Source organism: Manis javanica, chromosome 1, assembly GCF_040802235.1.
Source record: "Manis javanica isolate MJ-LG chromosome 1, MJ_LKY, whole genome shotgun sequence".
Taxonomy (NCBI): Eukaryota; Metazoa; Chordata; class Mammalia; order Pholidota; family Manidae; genus Manis; species Manis javanica.
Genome location: NC_133156.1, coordinates 17,108,582 through 17,134,565, shown reverse-complemented (window position 1 = coordinate 17,134,565; position 25,984 = coordinate 17,108,582). Strand labels below are relative to the sequence as shown.

General features: G+C 46.0%; 2 protein-coding genes and 1 non-coding gene across 9 annotated transcripts in view; all 3 read left to right on the top strand.

Annotated features, from left to right (window-relative positions):
• The window catches only part of LOC108394304 (NEDD4-binding protein 2-like 2), a 96,278-nt gene extending 75,133 nt beyond the window's left edge, over positions 1-21,145 (top strand). For all 3 annotated transcript variants that reach the window (XM_073229010.1, XM_073228999.1, XM_073229013.1), the window contains one exon: positions 21,018-21,145. The gene's annotated coding sequence lies outside the window, so the exon portion shown is untranslated. The remainder of the gene's footprint in view (positions 1-21,017) is intronic.
• Positions 974-25,984, top strand: N4BP2L1 (NEDD4 binding protein 2 like 1). Of its 5 annotated transcripts, XR_012127948.1 has the most exons (7): positions 974-1,396; positions 21,018-21,145; positions 21,457-21,545; positions 23,391-23,467; positions 24,560-24,811; positions 24,899-25,072; positions 25,152-25,984. XR_012127948.1 is itself a non-coding variant. In XM_073229062.1 (6 exons), the coding sequence occupies exons 1-6, from the start codon at positions 1,230-1,232 to the stop codon at positions 24,921-24,923; spliced, it is 738 nt and encodes a 245-aa protein (XP_073085163.1). In that variant the 5' UTR covers positions 974-1,229; the 3' UTR covers positions 24,924-25,984. The 5 variants fall into 5 exon arrangements, 4 of the variants coding, with proteins under 4 accessions (XP_073085163.1, XP_073085175.1, XP_073085174.1 ...); XM_073229062.1 differs by having other exon boundaries at positions 24,899-25,984; XM_073229073.1 differs by lacking the exons at positions 23,391-23,467; positions 24,899-25,072; positions 25,152-25,984 and adding an exon at positions 23,518-23,586 and having other exon boundaries at positions 980-1,396; positions 24,560-24,765.
• Positions 9,027-9,157, top strand: LOC118971401 (small nucleolar RNA SNORA16B/SNORA16A family). Its single transcript, XR_005059816.1, has one exon. It is a non-coding gene; the product is annotated as a small nucleolar RNA SNORA16B/SNORA16A family (small nucleolar RNA).

Sequence of the window (25,984 nt, the reverse complement as noted above, 5' to 3'; positions counted from 1 at the left end):
TACAATAATTGTTACAACCAAAGTTACCATATATCCTGGATTTTTCCAGAATGGTTTTTTAAAAATGTTTTTAGAAATATTTTTATTAAATGAGTCATATGGTTGTGTAATTTTTTTTGTATCATTAATCTACAATTACATGAGGAACATTATGTTTACTAGGTTCCCCCCTTCACCAAGTCCCCCCAATAACCCCCATTACAGTCACTGTCCATCTGCGTAGTAAGATGCTGTAGAATCACTACTTGTCTTCTCTGTGTTGTACAGCCCTCCTCTTACCCCCACCCCCCACACTATACATGCTAATCGTAGTGCCCCCCTTTCTTGAATCTTGGTTAAAAAAATAGAATCACTCTATCACACTCTGAGTGTAAAATACTGAGATCAACCAACTGGCTGTCACCAGTACATGGAACTTAGAACTTAATTCTGGATACTTGTTTATACATGGTTCTGGTAGACTGCTCCTTTCCCTGGGGGGCTGACACAGTTCCTGGGGGGCCCCGTCTAAAGGTGGCAGCAGTGTGAGACCTGGGCCGCGGTCCTTCCTGCTCAGGAGACCTAGTTTATGCGGCTCTTCAGAGATCAATCTGAGTTTAAGGGGTACTTTTTTTTGAGGAAGAAGAGATTTAAAGTTATGTGGAGGCAACGAAGCTTTCTAAGAATATTTTGGCAGGCTGATAAAGAAGGATTAAATAAATCAATAAATAAAATCCAGGCTCTGGAAGAGTGGTGTTAACCTTGGGACCTCAGCCAGATGTTGGTGCTCACAAACCCGGGGGACAATGGCCTTTACTGGTACTATGCAAAATGCTGTTGTTCCTTGATCGTCAACTAAAGTTATTTCACTTTCGAGGTCTAAGCCAGTCGGGGGTGGGCTGGAGGGAGGGTACTGCAGAGGGCCTGGCGTGCGGCCCGGGAGGTGCCCCTCGGGGGACCCTTTTCCCTCTGGGCGAAGGGCACCGGGAGGCAAGGTTGGAGGGGTAGGCGGAGGGTTGGGGTGGGGGGGCCGCCCTTTCCCCGGCTGTCGGTCTCCCAGAGCCCCCTGCCCTCCAGGTGCGGACGCCCCCTCCCACGCGGCGCGGCCGGGCGGGTGGGAAGGAGGGGCTGGGCTCCGAGCGCCCGCCCCTCCATCTATCACATGGCCGGAGAGCCACAAAAACAACGGCTTTGGCCGCGACCGCGACTCCGGGAGAGGGAACCCGGGCCCCCGCGGCCAGCCCCCGCCCATGGAGGACAGTTTCCTCGAGTCCTTCGGGAGGCTGAGCCTCCGGCAGCAGCCGCGGCGACCGGCCCCGCCGCCCCCGCGCGGGACGCCCCCGCGCCGCCACAGCTTTAGGAAGCACCTCTACCTCCTGCGCGGCCTCCCGGGCTCGGGGAAGACCACCCTGGCCAGGTAATGACAGCGGCCCCGGCGCCCGCCCCTCCCCGCCGCGGCGCCCGGGGCCCGGGGCCCGCCTAGCCTGGCCGCGGGGCGCGCGCGGGCCCGCGGAGGCGGCGGCCCGTCCTGCTGGCGTCCAGGCTGCGCTCCCCCGGGAGGACGGAGCTCGGCACTGCGCCCTGCGCCAGCCCCAGGTGGCACCGGCGCCGGGCCAGACCCAGTGCCAGCCGGGCCCGGGGGCCCCCGGCGCCCCAGCCCCCGAGCCCGGGGTCGGGAGGCCCACAGGGATCCTTCTCCTGGAAACCGGTGGCGACTGCGGAGAAAACGCCGGGCCGCCGGCCAGCGCGCAGGCACCCGCCACGGCGCGGCAACAGGCGTTTGCCAGCCGGTGTAGAGCCGGGTGGAGGGGCCCGGGCCGGGGTGTGCGGCCCGCGTGGGGAAGCCCCGGGCGAGGCAGCGCCGCGTCGGTCCCGCCGCCGCGAAGGCGCAGGTGCGCGGGGAGGGGGCCGTCGGCGGCAGCCGCGCTGGGGGCGCCCCGACTCGCTTACTCGCGGATCGCGTCAGCGGCCCCTGTGCCCGGTGGGCGCCCCTGCCTCGGCCCCCACCGCCCCTGCCTCGCACCTGACGTGCCAGCACCGCTCACCTGTGTCTCTCCTTGCCTTGCCGACGCTGGCCCGCCGGCCCGGCCTGCCCCCCGCCTCCCTGTGCCCGATCGAGGCCATTAGCCCTTTCGGACTGCGGTGGGTCACCTCCGCGGCAGCCACCCCACCTGCCAGCAGCTGCGGGTCTTCTGGGCTCCTCGGCCCCTGTTCACGGCTCTGGGCCCGCGCTTGGTTTTGCACATGGTGTTGTTTATCCTTCTGTAAGTTCTTGAAGGTAGGGGCCCTGTCTTACCCGGCCTGAAGTGTGTGTTCAGTAGAAAGTGGGCCCTCACCGCAGTTCCCCATCCCGTGGGAGAGGCGGCCGGCCACACGCCCCGAGGTGCGCGGGGCGCATATGCAGGCGCTCCTGTGGACGGTACACAAACGCCACGGGAGGAGGGTCTGGGCCTCGGGGGGTCAGCAACTGTGACAGCCCTGGCTGGCGACGGCTGCCAGTGTTAATCGGGGTTCCTGCCTGATTTGTGGAGAAGCCTTTAGCAAAACAATATCGCTACATTTTCAGATTGAAAATGAAGGGATGGGTGACTTCCAAAGAGCCACCGGTACCCTGTCCTACACGCACGCACTTCAGTAGGGCCTTCTCCCCGGGTGGGGCGTGGAGAGCGGGGGACCCTGCTTAGAACGCTGCAAAACCTGGTTATTTTGTTACTCAGGCGTGGTGGGTCCGTCAGCTTCTGAATTCAAACCCTGTTTTAGTTTCACTTTGGCTTTGCAGATCTGTGGCCTGTCACACACTGAGTGTCAAAGAAGGAAGTCAGCATTCTTGGCCAGATTTTGTTTATAACGACTTAGAAAGGAAGTGACACCAGGAGTGGAAGGTGCACAGACGTGAACGTCGCAAGTGCGGGGTTGGGCCCCCGCGCGCCTTGTCGGCCCAGTCAGCGGGCTGGCCTGGGGTGGTCTGGACGGTCGCTCCTGGCCCTAACATTCTACACTTTGAGGATTTTATTCCTGATTGACCTTTGGCTAAGCAGAAGACAGCGGGTGAGAGAGCAGCTTATGAAAGAACCTCTCTGTAGGGACGACTGGCGTGAAAAGTGGCCTGGAGTCTGAAGATGGTGCCTTTAGATCCTATTCGTCGCAAAATAGCCGGTGACTCGGGGCGATCACCTAGCTTCTCTGGGATTTGTTTTCCGTATCTGTGAACACTAAGAAGGGATTAGGCTAGTGATCTATTTAAGACCCTTCCGGCTCTGTCGTCAGACGTAAAAATGGTCTGTTAACGATGGCTAGGCAAACAGCTCTGACCGTGAAGTCCAGGTGGCTGCAGTGCAGGCTCTGCCGCTCCCTAGCTGCCATCTGTACGCCATCCCTCTGCCCCTCGCTCTCCTCTCCTGTGAAATGGGGACATCTGTTCCGTCTCCTGCAGAGGGCTCGCGTGAAGCTCCATGCGTGTGGAGACCTTGCTAAACTCTGCAGTGCCATGTACGGGTGAAGAGGGACCAGTTACTGCTGAAGATGATGCGGCGCTGTGATAAACCTTAAAGGTGCTCCTGGGGAGAAGCCTGGCCCCGAGGCGAGACAGCAGCTGGAAGCCGAGTTCCCCCGTCAGGCTGGGCCTCCGCTGTCCGGGGAGCAGGGGTGCCCGGGCACTGCTGTGGGGGGTGGGGGGTTGTGCTTCTATAAGAAAATCTGGGGGGGAAGCAAGGGGACACGCCACCGCTCAGCAAGGAGGGAGGCCCGCGGTGAGGATGAAACGAGCTGCCTACATTGGGGGGTCTGGTGGGGGAGGGAAGGAGCAAATTGTTAAGAAACACACGTTAGAAAATAGTAAAACTGTACGGTTATCTTATGTATTGTTGGATTCTGGGAAATTCGTATTTTCTTTATGCTATGTGTTTTCCGAGTTTTCTATAATGAACGTGCATTTCTTGAATCAGAAAAATAAAATTTCTTTTCTTTAAAAATTGGAGGCGATCCATTTTTATAAATGCGGGCTCATCTTTTTTCTCCTTTTCTCATTTGATTAAAGAAATAATAAACATGTTTTTGAAATTAGGATATGTCTTGTCTCCCAAATCCGTGTTAAGTTTCTGTGCTTTTCACTTATATGTTTTCATAGTTTGAAGAGGTTGAAATGTGGTCATACTATTTAAACTCTTTGGACATACTGAAAAGATAGTTGGAGTTCTACCTGGTTTAAAAATTTTTTAAGCACATCAGAATACTAAGAAATTAGCATGCCCCCTAAATCTGTTTATGGCCTCTATTTTATTGAAAAATTTTTCAAAAAAATAGGTCCTTACATTGATTGACCTGTAAGTCCTACTTCCTGGAACTTGTCCCAGGGCAGTAATTAGACAAGTGCGTGAAGATAGAAGATGCTTATCACAGCTTTTTAATGTGATAGAAAAGCCAACCGACTTGAGCACACGCGGGTGGACGATTGACTTACAGCCATGCAGACGTTCCCGGGGACATGGATGTATGTCTAGCCCCCAAATATATTCACCCCCCCACTAAGTTAAAAAGCCTGTTAACAAAGCTATCTATATTTATACACCCAAACACTCCGTTTTCTAATCAAAGAAGGGTGGGGTCTACAATATACTCAGACAAATGTGTGAAGAGATAAATGGCAGTTGGTCGTTGCTGGCTTTAGGTAGTAGGATTATAGACTTCCCCCGACTTGTCTTGTTACTTTTCTACAACAAATAACGCATTCCTTGTGAACTATTTAAAGGTGAAAAAATAACTCTTCAAGATGAAAATAGTTTTGTGACATAACTTTGCAAGGCAGATCCAGGTTGTGTGACAAAGTATCTGTTAAAGAACTAAATAAATATGACATTTTCTACCTAAGACGACTTTCCTAGTTGGACCTATGCTAGGAAAGATTTTTAATCCACGAGGTGATTGGTTTTCATTACTTAGTGTTATTATTAAATGTTATTAATTATTAATTTTTCTTAACTAGCCTGGACTAGCATAGGTCACTTAGTCCTTCAACACCTCAAGTTCTTTTCCATTAAAACAGAGCTGATATTCCATTCGTCACTTTATTGTGAGGATTTAGGATACTGTGGTAACAATGATGCCATGACGACGGGGCAGTAGTGAGCAGCATGTGAGCTACATAAATGCCAACTATTGTTTATTATTCACTAATCGACAGCAGTAGTACTCACGGAGTACTTACAAGACTGCTAGTACTTGCTTAATAAGGTTCACCCCAAGTAAGATGGAGAAGCAGCCCACACGAGACTAACAGATGGAGAACGCTAGTCAGCCCATTACTGTGGGTAAGTAAAGTCCAGTGGGAAATGGCATCTTATTTGCTGTTGGTGCTCAAGGCCAGGGGAGGCACCAGGATGATTAGGAAGATAGGATAGTGAGGGAAGAGAGCCTCCTCTGGGTGGGGGTGGTCGGTGAGCTGGCCGCGAAGATGGGGAGGATGTGGCGGGACAAATGACCTTTGGCAACATGAATAAGGAGATGGAGGTGGGAAGGCGCAGGGTGTTCCGGGCTGGGGAGAACTGCCTGACGGAAGGGACAGTTCACATCAGTGAGTGTGTCGGGTGGGTAAACTAGGGCCAGATCCTGGAGAGTATATTAAAAGCTGGACAAAAGAGTACAGAGCAGATAGAAGAGATAAGATTCCAATCCCAAGAGCCTTCATTCTCAGTAGTCGGCCCAGAGCTCTGTTTCCGCTGCTGAGCTGGCACACTCACCTGGATCTGTGCCTATCCTTCCCTTCTACCTCAATGAAAGCATCCGTGGGTGATGTTTACCTCTATGCTTTTGTGTGTGTATATGTGTGTGAAAATGTCCCCCTTTTGGGCCGTTTTAACCATTTATTAAAAGTACAGTTTAGTGGCATTAATTACATGAGGTTGTGCAACAATCACCACTATTTATTTCCAATTTGATTATTGCCCTAAACAGAAACTCTGTTTCAATTAAGGGCCCCTTGGTCTCTGCAAACCTCTGATCTGCTTTCTATCTCTGTGTATTTGAGTCCCCTAGATACCTCATGTGAGTGGAATCATACAATGTTTGTCCTGCTGTGTCTTGTTTATTTCCCTCCGCTTAATGTTTCCAAGTTCATCTGTGTTGTAGCATGCGTCTGGACCTCATTCCTTTTTATGGCCAAATAATATTCCACTGCTTGGATATACCACCAAATTTCCCTTTTGCAAATGAGATGAAATGGCAGTAGTAGAGGGTAGTGTCTCCTTTCTTCTTAATGGCCTTATCTGAAAAATTACAAGTTGTCCACCTTAGGCTAGTTTCCTGGAGTTTTTGAAAGATTTTTAGTCATCAAGGCCAAGTATGGGAAGCATGCTGTAGCACGTGCTGCGTCCTTGAGCGCTCTGGTTCTTTTTGGTACCATCATAGGTGGTTTGTAACAGGATCAGTTACGCTGGAGGGATGCTTGCTGGCAGCTGACTTTTTTCTTCATTCATATTTCTGGATAGCGTGGGATTTTCCATCATACGAAATAACCCTTTCATTATTTCTGGGCACTAGAGCTTGCCTAATAATGTGGAGATGGGGACAGAGGTGGACTTTACAACCAAACAGAGTGAAATAAATGTAAACAATTATTTAAAAATACTTATTCATATAGTCAGCAGTGAGAAGAGGGGATCAGGTGAGAAGCTAGGTCCCAAGCATGCTCCGCCCCGTGCTGCTCCTGCCGGGGGCCTGGACCGTGGCCAGGGTGTGCGTAAATAAAAGCAAGATAGAAAGTTTGCAGTAGTTGATCTGTTGTGTATATAAAATAGAGTATCAGGCATGTGACATCTCTGATCTTCATTCACTTAGGTCTACTTGGAGAAAAAGCTAAAAAAGTACTAGCTTTTTGTAGTTTTAGTGATTTTCCTAAGGGGGTCCCAAATCTCCTAACACTGCTGAGAGTCTTTGCAGTGCCTCCCTCCGGAGGGTGGGACGACTGAGGAGATGCTGAGTGTGTTTAACGGAGAAAGACGGGGCAGTGCAGCCGGTGTCTGTCATCACGTGATGATCGCTGGACGGGATGCCCAGCAGGACAGGAGACTCGGCGCCGTCTCGGAAGCACCGGCGTAGGGGAGGAAGGTCCTGCGGGCTCGGGCCGAGGCAGTGCTGCAGGTGGGGCCTAGGCCTGGGGAAGCCCTGCAACTGGAGGAAGAATAGAAGAGGAAGATGTTTTCTTGGGAAAACCTCAGGAGATACCCAGGCTGCCCCCCAGAGCTCACCCTGTGCGAGCCCAGGACACTGAACTCTGCGAAGTTAAACGTCCCCACGCAGGTCCCAGGAATCAAGTCTCCTTACTTATAGCTCAGAGCTTTCCTTCTCCACCAAAAGCAGCAGCTTATGAGGAGTGGCCGGGTGATAGACTAATGAGGTTGTTTTTTATGGGTAATGAAAAGACATTTGAAGGCCTAAAAGCATTTAGAATTACCTGAATTTCAACCATCTGGGTAAGGAAGCCACATTTTACTGTGTGTCAGTATTGATAGGTTTCTTCTGCTATAAAAAAAAATAGCAGGGAATTTTCTTTGTTAATGTGGAACCGTGGGGGGCAGTGGAAGGTGAGATTTAGATTGTTAAATAATTATTCATATTTATCCTGATTGTGACATGGTGGAGAGACGCCATAGTCAATACCAAAATCCCACGGGTGTGTGGAGCCACCTACTCGCCTGCTCACATGGCAGGGCATTTGTTTTGATTGAAGTATAGTCAATATACAATATTATATTGGTTTCAGGCATGCAACACAGTGGCTCAACAGGTACCCACAGTACTAAATCCTCAGTCCCACCACCGCACTTGCTGTCAACACAGATGTTACACAACCACTGGCTATGCTCTGTGTGCAGCACTACCGCGTGATGGGAGACTTGAACTCAGTGCCTTCATTCGCTCTCGGCATTTCCATGAGCTCTTCTCTGTCTGGGCACCTTTTCCACAAAGGGAGAGGCTAGTGGGAGTGACTACTAGGCCCATCGAGACTCTAGAGGAACCCAGTGAGAAATTATTTTCACTCCAAGTTTTCTAAAGATATTTAGGCTCTATAGAAACAGTGTGATAAAGAAAAACCAGTCTAATCTCTAACAGTTCCTCCGCAAGGACCTCTTGTCATATCATGTATGCCTGGGAAGAAGGCAGCTGCTTTTATCAGGGTAAGAGCCTGGGGCAGGGGAAGGGGGAAACAGGGAAAGCACAGAGCTCATACTCACTGAGTGCTGATTGTGTTTCTGACACTTTATATATGCTGGCTGGTGGGTCTTTACAGTGACCCTAAGATACATTGGTTTTTACTTTATAAATGAGGACATTAGGGTCAGAGAACACGCATTTGGTTCTGAACTTCATAATACACAGAGTGGTCTCGCCGGACCAGGGCGTTGATGGGCAGGCACCCGTCCATCTGCTTTTCAGTTACTGGGGAATCCTGTTCAAGCGTGATTGCGTAGCTGGAACACGTCAGCGTTCTTTAACCACACTTTTTAAGGTCATATGACCAAGGAAAAGGTCTGAGCGAAGCTTTCGCTGCTATACTAGCACTGCCAACCTTCTCGGCCCTCCGTTTGATTCTCTTTTCTTCCTTGACTTACCACCTGACATACACTTATTTTCCTGTGTTCTATTTTTTTACTAGAAGGTAAACATCAAGAGATGTGATGTAAGCTCCATGAGGTCAGAAACTTTATTCTTCTCAGCTTCTGAAAAAGGCTTAGCACATACTAGGCCTAAATCACTGAATATTTGGTGGATTTGTCAATGCCAGAAGCTTCCTAGAGTTGACAGTTCAGATGTCAGCATGGGTCTTGAGGGATGAACAGAACCAAAAAGGGGATAATTGCTGTGAGGAGCAATGCAGAAGAATGAATGAGCTGTGGAGAGGAGATGAAAGGGGGGGAAGAAAGGGACAGGGCCCCTTTACTCCAGAGCCCTCTCAATTCAGGGCACGAGAGAACCATTCCTGTGGTTTACCCGTGAGCATGTTTGATGTGCCCTCTCCTCCACCCAGTAGTTACACTGAAAAAGGATTTAAGAATTAGGATCAAAGATGCAGCTGCTTCCCAGTTAAGCAGCCGTCAAAAAAGAGCCGAAAGTGACAGTTTCCCTGGATGGCCACTGTTCTATTGTCCGTAACTGATTTAGGACCTTCTGGGAAAACACAGCTAAAAACAAGTAAGTTCTTGTCAACTTGATAGGTGTACTTCTGATCCCTTCTGCTATTCTGAGCATGGCTGCACTGACCGATGACACAAGCACAGGGTGACCCGGTACCACTGCTAGATTCTATGGAAGGGTGCTGTTCATAAGCAAGACAGTAAAAGGAATTTCTTCCTAGTAGAATGAAGGAAGACCACATTGGCCATGAGGGGGTCTGGTTTTGGATCTCACAAACATGCTCTTCTTTGGAGGTGTAGAGCGTTAAGGGCAAGCGTGAGCCCTTAGGGACAGATTGGGGACGCCTCCCTGGAGTTTCCGTAGCCACCATGGAGGAGTGGTGGTAGCCAAGGGATTGGCGATGGCTGAGGTCCATCCCTGCAAGCTCAGGGCTCAGCACTGGCATGGTGGATGGCAGCAGTAAGGTCACACAAGACTGTCCCAAGGTGTTGACAGCTGTGGCACCCTCCCCATTCTCAGGCTGTTGGGTCACAAAACCGGTTCCCTATCTGCCAGTTTAAAGTCCACAAGGACAATTTTAATAGCGTCCAGAGGAAGTTCTGAGATTCAAGAAGAATCCTCTCTCCCAGTTCCCTTTGGGGAATAAACCCAAGGTTTGAGGTAGGTTATCAATACACAGGATGAGTCCATAGAAATTCTCCTCCTGCAATTTGGGGCTCTATAAAAAGAGCTTGCATAATGAAGGCAAAAGAGCTCAACATTCAAGAACCATTCATACATTCACCAGATGTTTATCAAGTATTCCTCATGTGCTTGACATTCTTCTGGAAGCTTAGAATAGAGCAGTGAACAGAAGAGACAAATGGAAACTTCATGAAAGTGAGATCATACAGTATTTGTCTTTGTTGGATTTATTTCACTTAGCATAATGCCTTCAAGGTTCATCCATGTTTTTGCAAATGGCAGGATTTCCTTCTTTTTCATGGCTGAATAATATTCCACAGGATGGAAACATGACTGTCCATCAATGGATGAATGGTAGAGATTGCATTCAATCTACAGATGACTTTGAGTAGTATGGAGTTTTAACAATAATAACTTTGCAGTTCATGGCCATGAAATATATTTCCATTTGTTTGTCTTTGATCTCTTTCCTTGAAGTTTTGTAGTTTCAGTATATGGAGATTTTACCTCCTTATTTAAGTTTTTTCCTAAGTATTTTTTGTTTTTGATACAATTATAAATGGGATTGTTTCACTTCTTTTTCACACACTTTATTGTCAGTATATAGAAATGCCACTCATTTCTGTATATTGATTTTGTATCTTAGTTTTTTCATCTGTAGTATGGGGGTTACTAAAAGTACATATGTTACAGGTCTAGTTGAGCATTATATGACAATGTAAAACCACTAGAATGGTGCTTGGAACACAGTAAGCACTTAATAAGTGTTAGCTATGTTTATTATGCTAATGGAGTTAATATGTAGCTTTATATATTTTGGATGTCAACCCCTTGTCGGATCTGTCATTTATGAATATATTCTCCCATACTGTAGGATGCCTTTTTGTTCTACCGATGGTGTCCTTTGTTGCACAGAAGCTTTTCAGCTTGATATAGTCCCATTTGTTCATTGTTGCTTTTGTTTCCCTTGCCTGGGGAGATATGTTCATAAAGAAGTCGCTCATGCTTATGTCCAAGAGAGTTTTGCCTATGTTTTCTTTGAAGAGTTTTATGGTTTCATGACTTACATTCAGGTCTTTGATCCATTTTGAGTTTACTTTTGTATATGGAGTTACACAGTAATCCAGTTTCATTCTCTTACATGTAGCTGTCCAGTTTTGCCAACAGCAGCTGTTGAAGAGGCTGTCATTTCCGCACTGTATATCCGTGGCTCCTTTATTATATACTAATTGATCATATATGCTTAGGTTAATATCTGGAGTCTCTATTCTGTTCCACTGGTCTGTGGCTCTGTTCTTGTGCCAGAACCAAATTGTCTTGATTACTGTGGCTTTGTAGTAGAGCTTGAAGTTGGAAAGTGAGATCCCCCCTGTTTTATTCTTCCTTCTCAGGATTGCTTTGGCTATTCAGGGTCTTTTGTGGTTCCATATGAATTTTAGAACTATTTGTTCTAGTTTGTTGAAGAATGCTGTTGGCATTTTGATAGGGATTGCATTGAATCTGTAGATTGATTTAGGCAGGATGGCCATTTTGAGAATACTAATTCTTCCTAGCCAAGAGCATGGGATGAATTTCCATTTATTAGTGTCCTCTCTAATTTCTCTTAAGAGTTTCTTGTAGTTTTCGGGGTATAGGTCTTTCACTTCCTTGGTTAGGTTTCTTCCTAGGTATTTTATTCTTTTTGATGCAATTGAGCATGGAATTGTTTTCCTGATTTCTCTTTCTGCTAGTTCATCATTAGTGTATAGGAATGCAACAGATTTCTGTGTATTAATTTTGTATCCTGCAACTTTGCTGAATTTAGATATTAGTTCTAGTAGTTTTGGAGTGGAGTCTTTAGGGTTTTTTATGTTCAATATCATGTCATTTGCAAACAAGAGACAGTTTGACTTCTTCCTTAACAATCTGGATGCCTTTTATTTCTTTGTGTTGTCTGATTGCCATGACTAGGACCTCCAGTACTATGTTAAATAAAAGTGGGGAGAGTAGGCATCCTTGTCTTGTTCCTGATCTTAGAGGAAAAGCTTTCAGATTTTCACTGTTAAGTATGATGTTGGCTGTGGGTTTATCATATATGGCCTTTATTATGTTGAGGTACTTGCCCTCTATGCCCATTTTGTTGAGAGTTTTTATCATGAATGGGTGTTGCATTTTGTCAAAGCCTTTTCAGCATCGATGGAGATGATCATGTGATTTTTGTCCTTCTTTTTGTTGATATAGTGGATTATATTGATGGATTTTCGAATGTTGTACCGTCCTTGCATCCCTGGGATGAATCCCACTTGGTCATGGTGTATGATCCTCTTGATGTATTTTTATTTCGGTTTGCTAATATTTTGTTGAGTACTTTTGCATGTATTTTCATCAGAGATATTGGTCTGTAATTTTCTTTTTTTGTGGTGTCTTTGCCTGATTTTTGTATTAGAGTGATGTTTGGAAGTTTGGAAGTATTCCCTCCTCTTCTATTTTTTGGAAAACTTAAAGGAGAAAGGGTATCATGTCTTCTCTAAATGTCTGATAAAATTCAGTAGTGAATCCATCTGGTCCAGGCATTTTGTTCTTGGGTAGTTTTTTGATTACTGATTCAATTTAATTGCTGGTAATTGGTATGTTTAGATTTTCTGTTTCTTCCTGGGTCAGTATTGGAAGGTTGTATTTTTCTAGAAAGTTGTCCATTTCTTCTAGGTTATCTAGTTTGTTAGCATATAATTTTTCATAGTATTCTCTCATAATTCTTTGTATTTCTGTGGTATGTGTAGTGATTTTTCCTTTCTCATTTCTGATTCTGTTTATGTGTGTAGATTCTCTTTTTTTCTTGATAAGCCTGGCTAGGGGTTTATCTATTTCATTTATTTTCTCAAAGAACCAGCTCTTGGCACGTGTGTCAGCTGGGATAACAAAGTCCCTTTCTGCTTGCTGGTCACCTTGCCTGTCTCCGCTGTCTGTACTGGTTAACTGCACACAGGAAGCAGCCTCTGGGTTAATCCCCTAAGCTGCCGTGGGCAGGGAGGCCCTCCGGATGTCCTAGGGCAAGGGCAGGGGTCACGGGCCAGCAGCATGTGTTCTGCCACAAGAGCGAAGCCCCTTTGTGCGTCCCAGCCTCCGCTGTCTGTGCTGGTGAACCATGCTCAGCGAGCAGCCTCTGGGTTTATCCTCTAAGCTGCCGTGGGTGGGGCGGCCCTCAGGATGGCCTAGGGCACTGGGGGGTGTCGCAGTTGAGCGGCGTGTGTTCTGCCATGAGAACAGTGCCCCTTCATGCCTCCTAATCTCCGTGCCTGTCTCCGCTGTCTGTTCCGATCAACTGCACGCAGGGAGCAGACTCTGGGTCTGGGCAGGTTAGCCTTGGGCAGGGAGAAGCCTCTGTGTTAAGCTGTGTGGTTGCTGTAGGCGGGGCTGCTCTCGGACTGGTCTGCAGCAACTGGCGGGGACAGCTCACAGGTGCCGGTAGGGAGGAAGGAACGGCAGGCTGCTTATCACGGTGAGGGGCCTCAGAGCTGCACTGCCCACCAGGGAGGGGTACAGTGCGCCTGAAGCTCCTTAAAGTTCCCAGCCTGCTGGGCTGAGTGTGCCAGGGCAGTTTTTGTCCACCTGCTAAGCCCTTGTCCCTTTAAGACTTTTAAAGCACCTGCTTTGCTTTTGTCCCAGAGCAGCCGGCTGTGGGAACTTGCTCGCAGTCTTAGTCTCGGATTTTGCTCTTCTGCTCCTCGAGTATCCTGAGCACCGCGCGATGCGCGTCTGTGTCCCAGGGCAGGTCACTAGGGCTGGGTATTCGGTAGTCCCGGGCTTCTGCCCCCTCCCCGCTCTGATTCCTTTCCTCCCACCGCTGAGCTGGGGCGGGGGCAGTGCTGGGGTCCCGCCGGCACGGCTTGTATCTTCCCCTTTTCTGGGTTCTTCCAGCTGTAGCCTGGCTGGTATACTGTAACTTCTGGTCATTCTTTTAGGAATGGTTGTATTTGCTGTATTTTCAAAATATATATGGTTTTGGGAGGAGATTTCAGCCACCCTACTCACGCCACCATCTGTTCCCCTCCTCCAGCCTTAGTTTCTTTATCTAAAAACTAGAGAAAATATTCATAAAATTGTTATAAAATTTAAAGAGAGAATATATACCCAGCTCTTCATTCAGTGCTTAGCACTCTTGGGAAAAAAAAAATTAATTGGAACAATCAAATTTTAGCCCACCTGAGAAGAATCCAAAACATCCTTTTATTTGGTGGTGTTCAGAAATGTCTCTTTACCAAAATAAGACTATAAATCTTATAAAGGAAAGATTCACATCTACTGAACATAACTGAGAAAATATGGGAAACAAGGTAAGAAGAACGTACACATCAAACTTATCAGAACAAAACAGAACGTCCAGTAACAGGCCTGATAATTTGTTATCATTTAGTACATAGCAAAAGTTAATTAAAAATAATGGGGCATTGATGAATTATTCAGTCAGTGGGGTTGAGATAACCAGGTTCCCAGGTGGAAGAAAAAATCCAGTTAGATCCTTAACCAGTGCCAGATACCTAAATAAAATTTTTCAGTGGGTGGGGGAGTAACATGTAATAGAAGATAGATGAATATTTACATGACCTTGAGGTGGAAAAGCCTGTTGTAGATGTATCTTGACGAGGCATTGATTGGAAGAAAATAGAAAGTAAAAGACGGCTCATGTAACTAGATGTGCTAGAGTTTATTTTAAATAAAATTAAAATGTAATTGATATACTCAATAAGAAATCTACATAGTCAACGTAAGTGTCCCAATAAAGGATTTTATTAATGATCAAACAATACGAAAATGCAATTCACAAAAAGTACCTCTAAATAACCAGTATACATAAGAAAAAAATAATTAATCTTGCTGTGAATCAAAGAAGTTGTGGACCACCAAATACCTAACCATAGAGCGTTAGTTAAATTGTGGTATATCCTAATGAATAACTACATCATGCTTGTTAAAAATCATTTAGACTATTTCATAAGATGGGAAATAATTGCTGTGGAAATAACTTTGGTGAAAACCCAATATGCTGTATGTTTCTGCTTTTATGTAAGAGAACATCAGATAAAAAGTAGAAATTTTGTATCTACTTGTCTGTCTACCTACTTCTTACCTACCTATCATTCTATATATGTCCTGGAAAAAAGATCAAAATGTTAATAACAAGTTTTAGATGGGGGAATATAGAACCTTCCCCTTCTGCAGCTTTCTGTCTCAAAATATTGTGCAGTGAATATGTATTTCTTTGCCAATTGGAAAGGAACAAAATATTTTTAAGGTTTGTGTAGACAAAGACACAGGAACCATTTGGAATAGGTATTTACTGTCCAAATTCGGGGCAATTTGAGTATCATAAAAAGTAACAATAGTAGAGATTATCAGAAGGGGAGGGGAAATTATGTAACGAGAAAAATACGTATCCTGCATTTACCAGTGTAATAACAAATTCAGGCAGCGATCAGCAATGAATGTAAAGATCATTGCTATGGGGTCTCAGAGTTCCACCTGCCCCCCAACATGACCTCATATTACAAGGGAAACAACGTACCTTTCCAGGGGAGAGAGCTGGCAGACACCACCTTTTAGCGAAGCGATCAAACTTAGCATGAGGGTACAAACTGTCACTGTGTGCAATCAGAAGTACACAAACATCACCTCTGTACTTTTCCTTCCAAAAATGTTTAACCCAGATGTAATAGGAGGAAACAGACAGCTCCACAATGTGGGGCACTCTCAAGGCACTGCCCTGGGCTCTTCAGAAAGGGAAGCCAAGAGGGCATGAGGACTGTTCTGGATAAAGACACTACAGAGCTACAAAAACCAAATGCAGTACCTGACCTACGAAAGATATGATTACCACCACTGGAGACATTTAAACTTTAAAAATCCATTAACATTAGCTATTAGAAGTTAACACCGCTTGTGGTGCATGCGTTGATGTTACTGCAGTTTGCAGGAGAATGTTCTTGATCATGGGAATTAGGAACAAGGATCGTGGTGCCTGCAACTTACTTTTCAGGTGGTTCATCAGAAATTCATATGTGACATAAAATAAATGTAGCAAATGGTAACAACTGGCGGCTGTAGGGGAAGGGCAAGCACCGTTCACTGTGTATACTTTCAACTCCCTTCTGTATTTTCTGGATATAAAAGGTTGTGGGAATTTGATCAATAAATATGAGAGATGCCCTCTCAAAAAAGAAAAAAAAAATACAAAGCTTTAAAAAAGAAAAAAAAAAAAAGGTTGTGGGAGAAAAGTTTAGGTGGAAATAAAAAGGAGAGGGAAACACGGAAGAATAAACGAGACCGAAGGGATGTGGTGGCCAAACACAGCGTGTGGAGCTTGTCTGGCTCTTGAGTGAAACGAATCAACCCTTAGGGAAATTTGAGCACTGCTGGGATATTGAGTGAAATGAAATATGAAGCAGGTGAAACAAGACTGGCCCCATGATGTTAGTGGTGGAGCTGGGCCGCCGTGTCACACGGGAGAGTGACTGCATCATTCTGTCTACTTTGGTGTGTTTGGAAATTTCCATAAGAACAGAGTTGGGGGTACAACTCAAGATTATGCAGCTGTGTTGCCTTTTGTCAGTGAGCCAGTGAGTGAATATTAGATATCCAAATATATTTCCAATATATTTCTAAATATGGTTCTCTGTTATTAAATATAGAATGGCACAGAAGAATGATGAGATGTGAAAGTCAGATGGGTGCCGGGATTCCTAACACAGTGATTCTAAGAGAATTTGGTGGGGAGCTGGGGGAGGTCAAGGTCATGTGGAAGTAATTGTCTTTCTATTTTTTTCCTTTTCTTTTCTTTTTATTCTCTCAATTTCCTTAATGCATGAGGCTCCTGACCACCACTGTAAAGAAAGCTAGAGCTGGGGCACTATCCTCACCACTTCTGCAGCTGCTGGAATGGTATTTATTGCTTCCACTTAAGTTTAAGAATCTCCAGGTTGTCTGTGTAATCAGCTCTGGGTTTTGCCAGGGGAACTTTTATTTTCCTGCACATTCAGGATGCTGTTGTGGCTGCCAGTGCTACATTCAGGGGTAGATAAAAGTTTCTGAATGAACGATCATTCAGACCACCTGCCCCCATCTCCCCAGATGCCCCCAGAGCCGCAGAAGTGAACGACACTCATGTTTTTGCCCCTTCCTGTTTGTTAGGAGGTCCAGGTAGCCTACAGGCAGGTGTCTCTCAGGAAATGCGGAGTGGATGGTCGAGCCCCATAGCAGTCCAGAACAATTTAACTTACTGTAAGGTGAAATTTTGCAGTCAAGGGGGGCAGTAGTTTCTTTGTTGTGTTTTTGTCTTTGTTTTCTAGAAGCGACTAGGATTCAAATAAAATGTTAATTGGACACTCATGCCTTAAAACTTTTTTTTTTTTATGAGAGGGCATCTCTCATATTTATTGATCAAATGGTTGTTAAAATTAATAAAATTCTGTATAGGGGACTCAATGCACAGTCATTAATCAACCCCAAGTCTAATTCTCGTCAGTCTCCAATCTTCTGAAGCATAACGAACAAGTTCTTACATGGTGAACAACGTCTTACATAGCGAATAAGTTCTTACATGGTGAACAGTACAAGGGCAATCATCACAGAAACTTTCGGTTTGATCACGCATTATGAACTATAAACAATCAAGTCAGATATGATTATTCATTTGATTTTTATACTTGATTTATATGTGAGTCCCACATTTTTCCCTTATTATTATTATTATTATTATTATTTTTAATAAAATGCTGAAGTAGGTAGATGCAAGATAAAGGTAGAAAACATAGTTTAGTGCTGTAAGAGGGCAAATGTAGATGATCAGATGATCAGGTGTGTGCCTATGGACTAAGTATTAATCCAGGCTAGACAAGGGCAGCAAGACATCCACGGATGCAGAAGATCTCTCTCAGAACAGAGGGGTGTGAGGTTCTGAGCCTCACCTCTGTTGATCCCCAAATTTTCTCCTGATGGCCCCCCTGCGACTGTGCCTGTCTTAGGTTGTTCCTCCCTTGAGGAATCTTACCGTCTCTGACTGCCTTAAAACTTTTTTAAAGGAAATGCAAGAGCATTTAAACATCAGAAAGTATTAATAGTTTGTATTATTAATAGATAAAATAAACCATCAAGAGAAAACCAACAGTAGAAAGGCTATATATTTGAAAAGAAAAACTCAGCTCTGAAAATGGTAAAAAACACCCCTCAAAACAAAACCTATGAGGGGCAGACTTCATAGGAAAACAAATGAAACCCCATTTAGAAGGGATATCCCATCTGGGACCAAAGAGAAAGAAAATCTTGGAACCGATATGCACAGTTGCGTAACTTAGTACACAAAAGATGAGGAAAATAACTTACGTAAATAATTCAAACGCTGTAGAGAGTATACAAATATAAAACACACATACCTGGGAGTGCACTGAGCGCCGCCCTCACATGGTTCTTCAGGTGCCTTTACAATAACTGTTCGCATCAGAGGTTAAAGTTTGGGCTTACGATGGGGCGTTTCAGTTTGAGGATCTTTAAAGTCAAATAAAAGACATTTATATGGAAACAATGGGAATTCATGTCATCAAATCTTTGTATCCTCTTCTTTCATGTCACTTTTTGGGTCTCCTGTGGCAGGTTAAGGACGGCCACATTTCCTGTGCCACCTCTCCCTGTCCCCCTGTCCTTGTTTTCCCACCCTTTCCATGGGGCAGCGCAGTGACTTGCTCTGACCAGTAGAATGTGGCACAAGCCTAGGAGTTTCCGCTTGTGCTCTGTTGAAATGCCAGTTTGTGAAGAGGCCTGGGGCCCGTGCGGATCGGACCCAGCGCCAGCGGACACCGATGGGCGGGCGCAGAGCCGCCGGCCCCTCGCCTCCAGATGACCGCGGCTGCGGAGCGGGCCCCGGACACCAGGGAGCGGCCTTGCTGAGCCCGCCACGCTGCTGGCCCGCGGAACCAGCACCTCCCCTTGCACGCGAGAGGCTTCCCAGCGTCTGGGGACAGCTGTCACGCGCCGCCTCCATCCTGTTCCCGGCTTGCGTGCCCCGCCTTGCTCTGCTGACCTTTGCTCCTCTGACCTGGTGTCACCTTTACCTGGTCACCCTTCTCTGGACACCCAGCAGTGTGCCGGGTCTCTCTTCAAGCTGTGCAGCACTGAGGATGGGGACGTGCCTCCGACCTGAGCCGCCCCTTGTGGCTCCCAGCGGCCCTGCGCTGTTCTGCCCTCGAGCCTCGTGCTCACGGGCCCCAAGCGTGAGCTGCCTTCCCCTGCCCCCTGTGCTTCCCCGAGGCAGCATTTTCCCGTCCCTGGGGGCCACGCCAGATGCGTCTCCTTGACTTGCCGCGCCTGCCAGAACCGGCTCCCGGCCCCAGGCCCCTTGCACTCCACTCCTACAGCTCTTCCCGAGGGGGGCAGCAGTGCAGGGCCTGGCTCCTTGGCTGGGCTGTGCATTCTTGAGAGCAACTTAAACAGAACAGAACTTAAGACTTCACTTGGCACATGTTAAGTGCTCAACAGAAGTTTAATGAGTTGGATAATTATCTAATATTCTTTGGGTATTAAGATCCATTATCTTCTGGCCCACATTTCCCCACAAGTCTATGAAGAGAGGCATCAGATTCTTGTTTAAACCAAGGTTTAAGATCATGTCCAATGAATTTCCCTGTTTACCACCACAACCCATGAAAAAAAATTGTGTTTTGTTTGGCATTACTTTTTCAGCGATCCTATGTTTCCTCTTAAATATTATCAAGCCTTCCAAGGAATTTTGACTGAGATGTTTGATTACTTTTTCTGGACTGTTTACTCATTCTTGAGATTTGAGGCATTTGCTTTATTTTCATTTCTCATTGCTCTCCTTCACTGCCATATCTGTTATCTGCAGTAATTGCACGGTGACGTCCACGCTCCAGTGTCCTTTACGCTGAGGCCTGAACCAGTCCGCGTGGTAATCTGGCTTCCTTCGTTACTCCTGTTAGTAAAGAACAGCCCTTCCCGTGCGCCTTACCCTTCGGCAACTGTGTTCCTAGACCCCGTACCCCTTGACCTCATGGGAAGTGATCATTATCTGTTTCTTGGCTAAGGGAACAGGAGCTTAGGAGACAGGCTGCAGGCCTGGAAGCGTCGGGAGCTGAGCCCGAGTCTCTGAGAAGGATCCGGGCCGCTCCTTCCGCGGTGCTTTCCTGCCCAGGGAGCGCGCCTCTGCCGGAGAGCAGAGCCGAGCCGAGCAGCTCTGCTTTCTCTTTGCATTTCTCACCCTTGTCCTTTTGCAACATTTCCCCCCAGCTCTGAAGCATCCTCTTGTTCCGAGCATGGCCGCCTGGTCCCTTATCCCACTTGCCTTTTGCCGCTGTGTTGGCAGCAGGATTCTGCGGCCGAGCGCCGTGGGGCTATGTGGCGCGCCCCCTGCTGCAGGGGCCGTTTCCCGGGGCTGCAGCCGCCTCCTAACCCGCACTGGAGGGGGCGGTACCCCCAGCTTTCAGGGATGAAGAGAGGAGGCTCGGGGATTGCCCCATTTACGACCCACCGTAACATCCATCTTCTTCCCCTGGGTAGTCTGAGTAAAGATTGTGGGTGGAAACATCTCTTTAAAGCCAATTTGTGCAGAACGTAATATGCTTTGTCTCTGTTTTGCTGTGAAGCCGGACTCCGCCGGGGCTTCTCTTTGGCCTGCTGTTCCCATATTTGGCGTGACGGAGGTTCAGGGGGGCACGGGTCACGTTGGGCGCACCTCTTTCTTTCCTGGTTGTGCTTTTTTTCCTTTTGGCTTAGGTCGCCTGTCACCTCCTCGGAGAGGCGTGCACATCATTCTATCAACATGTCATAGCTCAGCAAAACTAGTTTCTTGGACGGGACCCTGCAGAGAACAGGGCCCCAGGGACATGGGAGCCGGGGCAGGTGTGAGGCTGGGGGGTGGGGAGGGCGGCAGCTCGGGCACGGCGCCCACGGGTTGGCGCAGGGAAGCGAGGTGCGCTGGGGCCACGAGAGGCCAACGTGCTGCCCTCAGCTTGGCCTCCAGAGGTCTGCCCGGGTCAGTCCTGGTTGCCCCTCCCGCCTCCTGTGAAGGAACGGTACCACTCAGGGGGAATGGGCATCTCTCTGTTTCTAAACCGAATTTCAGCAAGTCAAACCCAGTGGACTCAGAATTATAAACTGCTAAATGTTAGAGATGGCAGGAAAACATTTCTATCACGACTGTGCACAGTCACAAAATAATCTCTTATTTCCCCACTTTCCAGACAACTGAAACACGACTTCCCCAGGGCCCTGATCTTCAGCACGGATGATTTTTTCTTCAGGGAAGATGGTGCCTATGAGTTCGATCCTGACTTCCTGGAGGAAGCTCATGAATGGAACCAGAAAAGAGGTGACCAATCCCTTTCCAAACTCCTATAGGGAAATCCTGGTGTGACGTAGAATGTAGCTGCTGCAGAGGGAATGTTTTATGGAAGGATTTAATCCAAAGTTCTGCCGTTTGTTTTCCCCAAACAGAATGCCAGTGCCTAACCTCCCTAGATTCCAGGCAAAGGAAAACTATCGATAATGGGTTCTGAAAATAGGTGGCACTGAAGTTGGGCAATGAGGACAAGCTGTAGTGACGATAACAAAATGCGGAGCGTGCTCACCCTTCCCTCTGGTGTCGCCTGTTGCTCACTGTTCTATAACATTGTGTTGCAGCAAGAAAAGCAATGAGGAATGGCATATCCCCCATAATTATTGATAATACCAACCTCCACGCCTGGGAAATGAAGCCCTATGCCGTCATGGTAGGAAGACGTATCATTCTGAATTTTCAGTTATGGGCATTTTGTGAGAAAGTTGAAACATTTGTTCTTTTTTTTCCGATCAGTGTGATCATGTTTATTAATAGTAATCCTCTCAGGGAGCGAGAGGTTTTATTTTTGTGTTTCTTTTCTGTTCAATGGCCAAGATTTGCTGAGATTGTAATATCGGGGTACAATTTTTAAACAGTCCTGGGTCTGATTTCTTGATAGCTTTTGGTCTTGTTTGTTCCCCAAAGGGGAGGCAGGCAGTGGGGCACCCACTGAAACCCGCAGAGAAGGGCTGGGCTTGATGATGGGCCTAGCAGAGCCAGAGATGAGAGTGACAGGACGGGTCTGTGTTGGGCAAGCTGGGACTTTGGTACTATGTAGTTTTGCTGCAAGGAAGTTAGTTCCAGGACAACAGAATTTTTAGTTTAAAAAGAGATTTAGGATTAACACTGTAACCTTGTTAAGATACGAGAATACAAATATAAATACACACATAAAGGTAACAACCCAGCTCCCATAGTTGGAAAAGAACAGTAAGATGTATAAGACAATTTACACGTTTTAAGTTTTGAAATATGTCTGATCTTTGTTTAAGACATATTTTACTCTTCGGCTAATAAGTTTTCATTTCCTACTGGGTACAGAAAGGAGAAAAGGTCCAGGAACATAATGGGACAAGAAGAAGACAGCTGAGGACCCCCTTTTGTCTTACTTAATCCCCACTTGGCTGGTTCTGAAGTGAATATTGCCCAAACTGGGCCCATGGCAGTCTATTTTTAGGCTTATTTTAACATTCTGGGCCAAATAGTTTACATATATATCAGTGTACTTTTCTCTATATTTTCATCAGTTTACTTAGGCCCAGACTGTGGTGAGTGTAGGAAAGAATTCTACAACTTTGTGGTCATTTCAGTTCATGGACCAAGAGTCCACTTGGGGGACAAATAAACAGCGATATGAGGAGTCCACTTAATTAAGGCACAACTCAAAACCAAGAGTTAGGGGTTAACTGAGAGGTGGCCTAAGGGAAGTAATTTTACTTTTTATTTTCTGGATATGTACATTTTTTTTCAGCCATCCAGTTATTAATAAGACCCAGAAATTAGCTATTTTCCATATATGGTACTTGACTTCTTCCCTAATCAGGAGTGCCCATATAAAGAATAAAAATGAAGTTTTTTTACTTAGCTCTTTTCATTCTGTATTTTATAACACAATAAATCATCGTGATAATAGAATTCAGTTTGAGATAAGTAGTAGTCAATTTATGAATGCAAAGAATATTTGGGTTGTTTATATGGAAACGAATACTTTTCTAGATTCAAGGAAATGGGGCCCAGTGCGTTGAGCCGAACCGTATGGCACAGCAGGTAGGGCGCCTTTGGGAGGGGAGAGTGCGTGGATCACTTCTACTTCATAAGCTCCGACCCCACGGCACTCACTTTCTAAACCAACGCCTGAGGAATAGGACCTGGCATTTGACAGGAGAAAATCTATGACAACCATGTGAGGGGCTTTGGGAAGCCATCAATTTCATTGCTCATACCTGTGGACATTTAAAACTAGTTCAGCTGTTTTAAAAAATGCCCAAACCAAAGAACTCTTAAAATGTGTCTCCATAATAGATAAAATTGACCATAATTTATAATTGGGAATCATAATACAATCTGAGAGAGGCTACGTATGGAAATGGACCAAGTCTACTTATTAAGATAAACTAAGGCATGTAAAACAAAAGGAATTTTGGAAAAGATTTGTAGTAAATGTTAAATGGCAGCATAAACATTCCCAAACATACATACCATGTCTTCAATGTTTTATGTACTTTTGAAAAATCAGGCGCTTGAAAATAACTATGAAGTTATATTCCGAGAACCTGACACTCGCTGGAAATTCAACGTTCAAGAGTTAGCAAGGTACTTCTTTGCTTTTTCTAGCTCCTCATTATGTATCCTGCTATTTTCAGGTATTTCAGACCGAACAAAAGAATCTTTTCAGGCTGGAAATGGACATGGTAGTTTTCAGGCCAGAAATGGTAATTCTTGGAAATTGATAACTTTGGAATTATTAATAAGACCTTAGTTTTGTGTCAGTTTTCTAATAGAATGCTAAATGCTAAATCTTGGCTTGGACTTGGTCCTTTGAAAGGACACATTTAACTTTCTGCTAAAATGCTTCCTTGTTACTGAACATTAAAGCACTTTCCTCTGCATGGGGTTGCACACGCCAGTGGTGTTTCTGCATTTAGGCTAAAGAAAGATGGGTAGATGTTGAACACTCTGTGGTTCATTCATGGACTAGATGCTCCTTCTAATTTATAAAGTGATAAGCATCCCAGTAATACTAACTTGTTGACTGAATGCATGGTTCTGGTATATACTGTCTGTGTCATTTGATAATGTCAGTGATTGACAGTAACCAGTGATACCAGAATTTACTTTTAAGGAATAAGGCTAGTTTATCTTACGGGTACACGCAATAGTGTTTCCAAAGTGGGTCCGTGGAGCGCCCATCAGAATTGTTTGAGGTGGTCATTAAAGCCCTACTTCCTGGACCCCGTTTCATATGGAATCGCTGGTAATTAGATTTCGAACTGCATCCTGAGTTGCTTCTCATGCTCACTGGGATTTATGAATGTTTGAATAAGTATCTAGAAGTATCTAAGCCTGGCTGGCATAAACCGATGATAGATATATATGCATGATTAATAGGCAAATATGTAATAAGAAAGATCTCACGGTGTTCTTTTATGCCTTGAACCGCAGAACTGAGATTTCCAGAAACAAAGCACTTCTGAAGCCTTAGCTCTTGGCTAGCCTCTGGGGAGTGTGGGGCGCGCAGGGGGCAGGAAGGCCGGCGTGGGGCCTGACAGCGGCCCAGCAGGCTGCGGTGCGTTGGTCAGCCGCACCCCGCGCCTCGGGGGCTGCTCTGGGCAAACACGGGGCGTGGAAATGCCAGGACCTCGGTCCGATGTACGGCCGTAACCACCTGCCTTCTTTTCCATGTAGAAGAAACATTCATGGCGTCTCAAGAGAAAAGATACACCGGATGAAAGAGCAGTATGAGCACGACGTCACCTTCTACGGCGTGCTGCACGCGGAGAAGCCGAGCCGAGCGGGCAGGGCGCGGGACAGGACGGCCGCCTCCCCGCCCGCCGCCGCGGGGCTCTGGGGCGCCTGCGCCCGCGTCCCGCGCCGCGCAGCTCCCGGGGGCTGCCCGCAGCCCAGCGCCTTCCGCAGGAGGGGCGGCTGCCAGCACGGGTACTAGAGGCCGCGCCTGCGGGCATCCACTTTCCTAAATCAGTTTTTACTTCAATTTTTTGGTATTTATTCTTTGCTCGGTTTTAGAGCTGTAATTCCAGTGCAGAAGTGATGTCCCTCGCCAACAGGTGTCTGGCAGAGCGACGCTACGTGCAGAGTCTGATGTGCGGAATTCTGCAGAGCCGAGTAAACAAAGCCTCTAGGGAAAGAACGGATTTGAAACTGAAACCTGAAAACCGAAGAACATGACCAGCCCTCCAGGTTCATAAATGAAATAAAGTGTTTATAATATATCTATAAGCTTCAGGACCACTTTGTCTGAAGTAATCTATTTTTTCAGGAAATTCATCTCTATCAGGAACCTGGGAGAGGTGGGGAAGGCGAGGTGGGCGGCAGGAAACATTTTAGTGCCAATGCTACTTGGATAATCCTCGTGTCAACAACGTGAGCTGGGTGGCTGTCACGGGGAATATGGATTTTTCTTTACAATGAATATGCTAGAAAGAAACACCTAACTGAATATTGTCCTTCGAAGTGGATACTTTGGGAAATTATTCCTTTATTCTAGCGATGTATTGTTAAAAATGTCTATTGGATTCTTCTTAAGTATACAAGTAGTGTCATTATTTAAAGTCATACCTTGTGTTTTAACTACCACTTTACTGAACAGGATTAAACCTGAATGACTTTTGGCTGCTGTGCTAACAGCATAAATAAAACAAGCCTGCCTTTATAAAATATCAATTTTTAAGATGAATAATTAAGCGATTTAAAAAATCATGCCTATAAAAAATATGGGATCAATTGGCAGCCCAAATATTTGGGAATGCAAGGGATTAATCCCAGGATATAAATCATATAGGAATGTGTAAAAGCCATGCTCATTGTGAGATGGGCAGTCTTGGTGTTTTATGTGGCATTATTTAAGACACTAAAGTTCAACCACAACTCTGGAATGGCCCTCTTATATAAGTAATTCATGAACCCAAATTAAATCTCAGCAGGTTGGAGTAAGATTCATTTGGTGTGAGATCACGATAGCTGACCATGTAGGACATGTTTTATTTCTTGTTGGCCAACAGCTTCTTTCTAATGTTTTGTGAAGTATTATTTTAAGTGTCCTATATAATGGTGCTTTTATGGTTATTAAAAATTATGTATGCTATTGCTTTA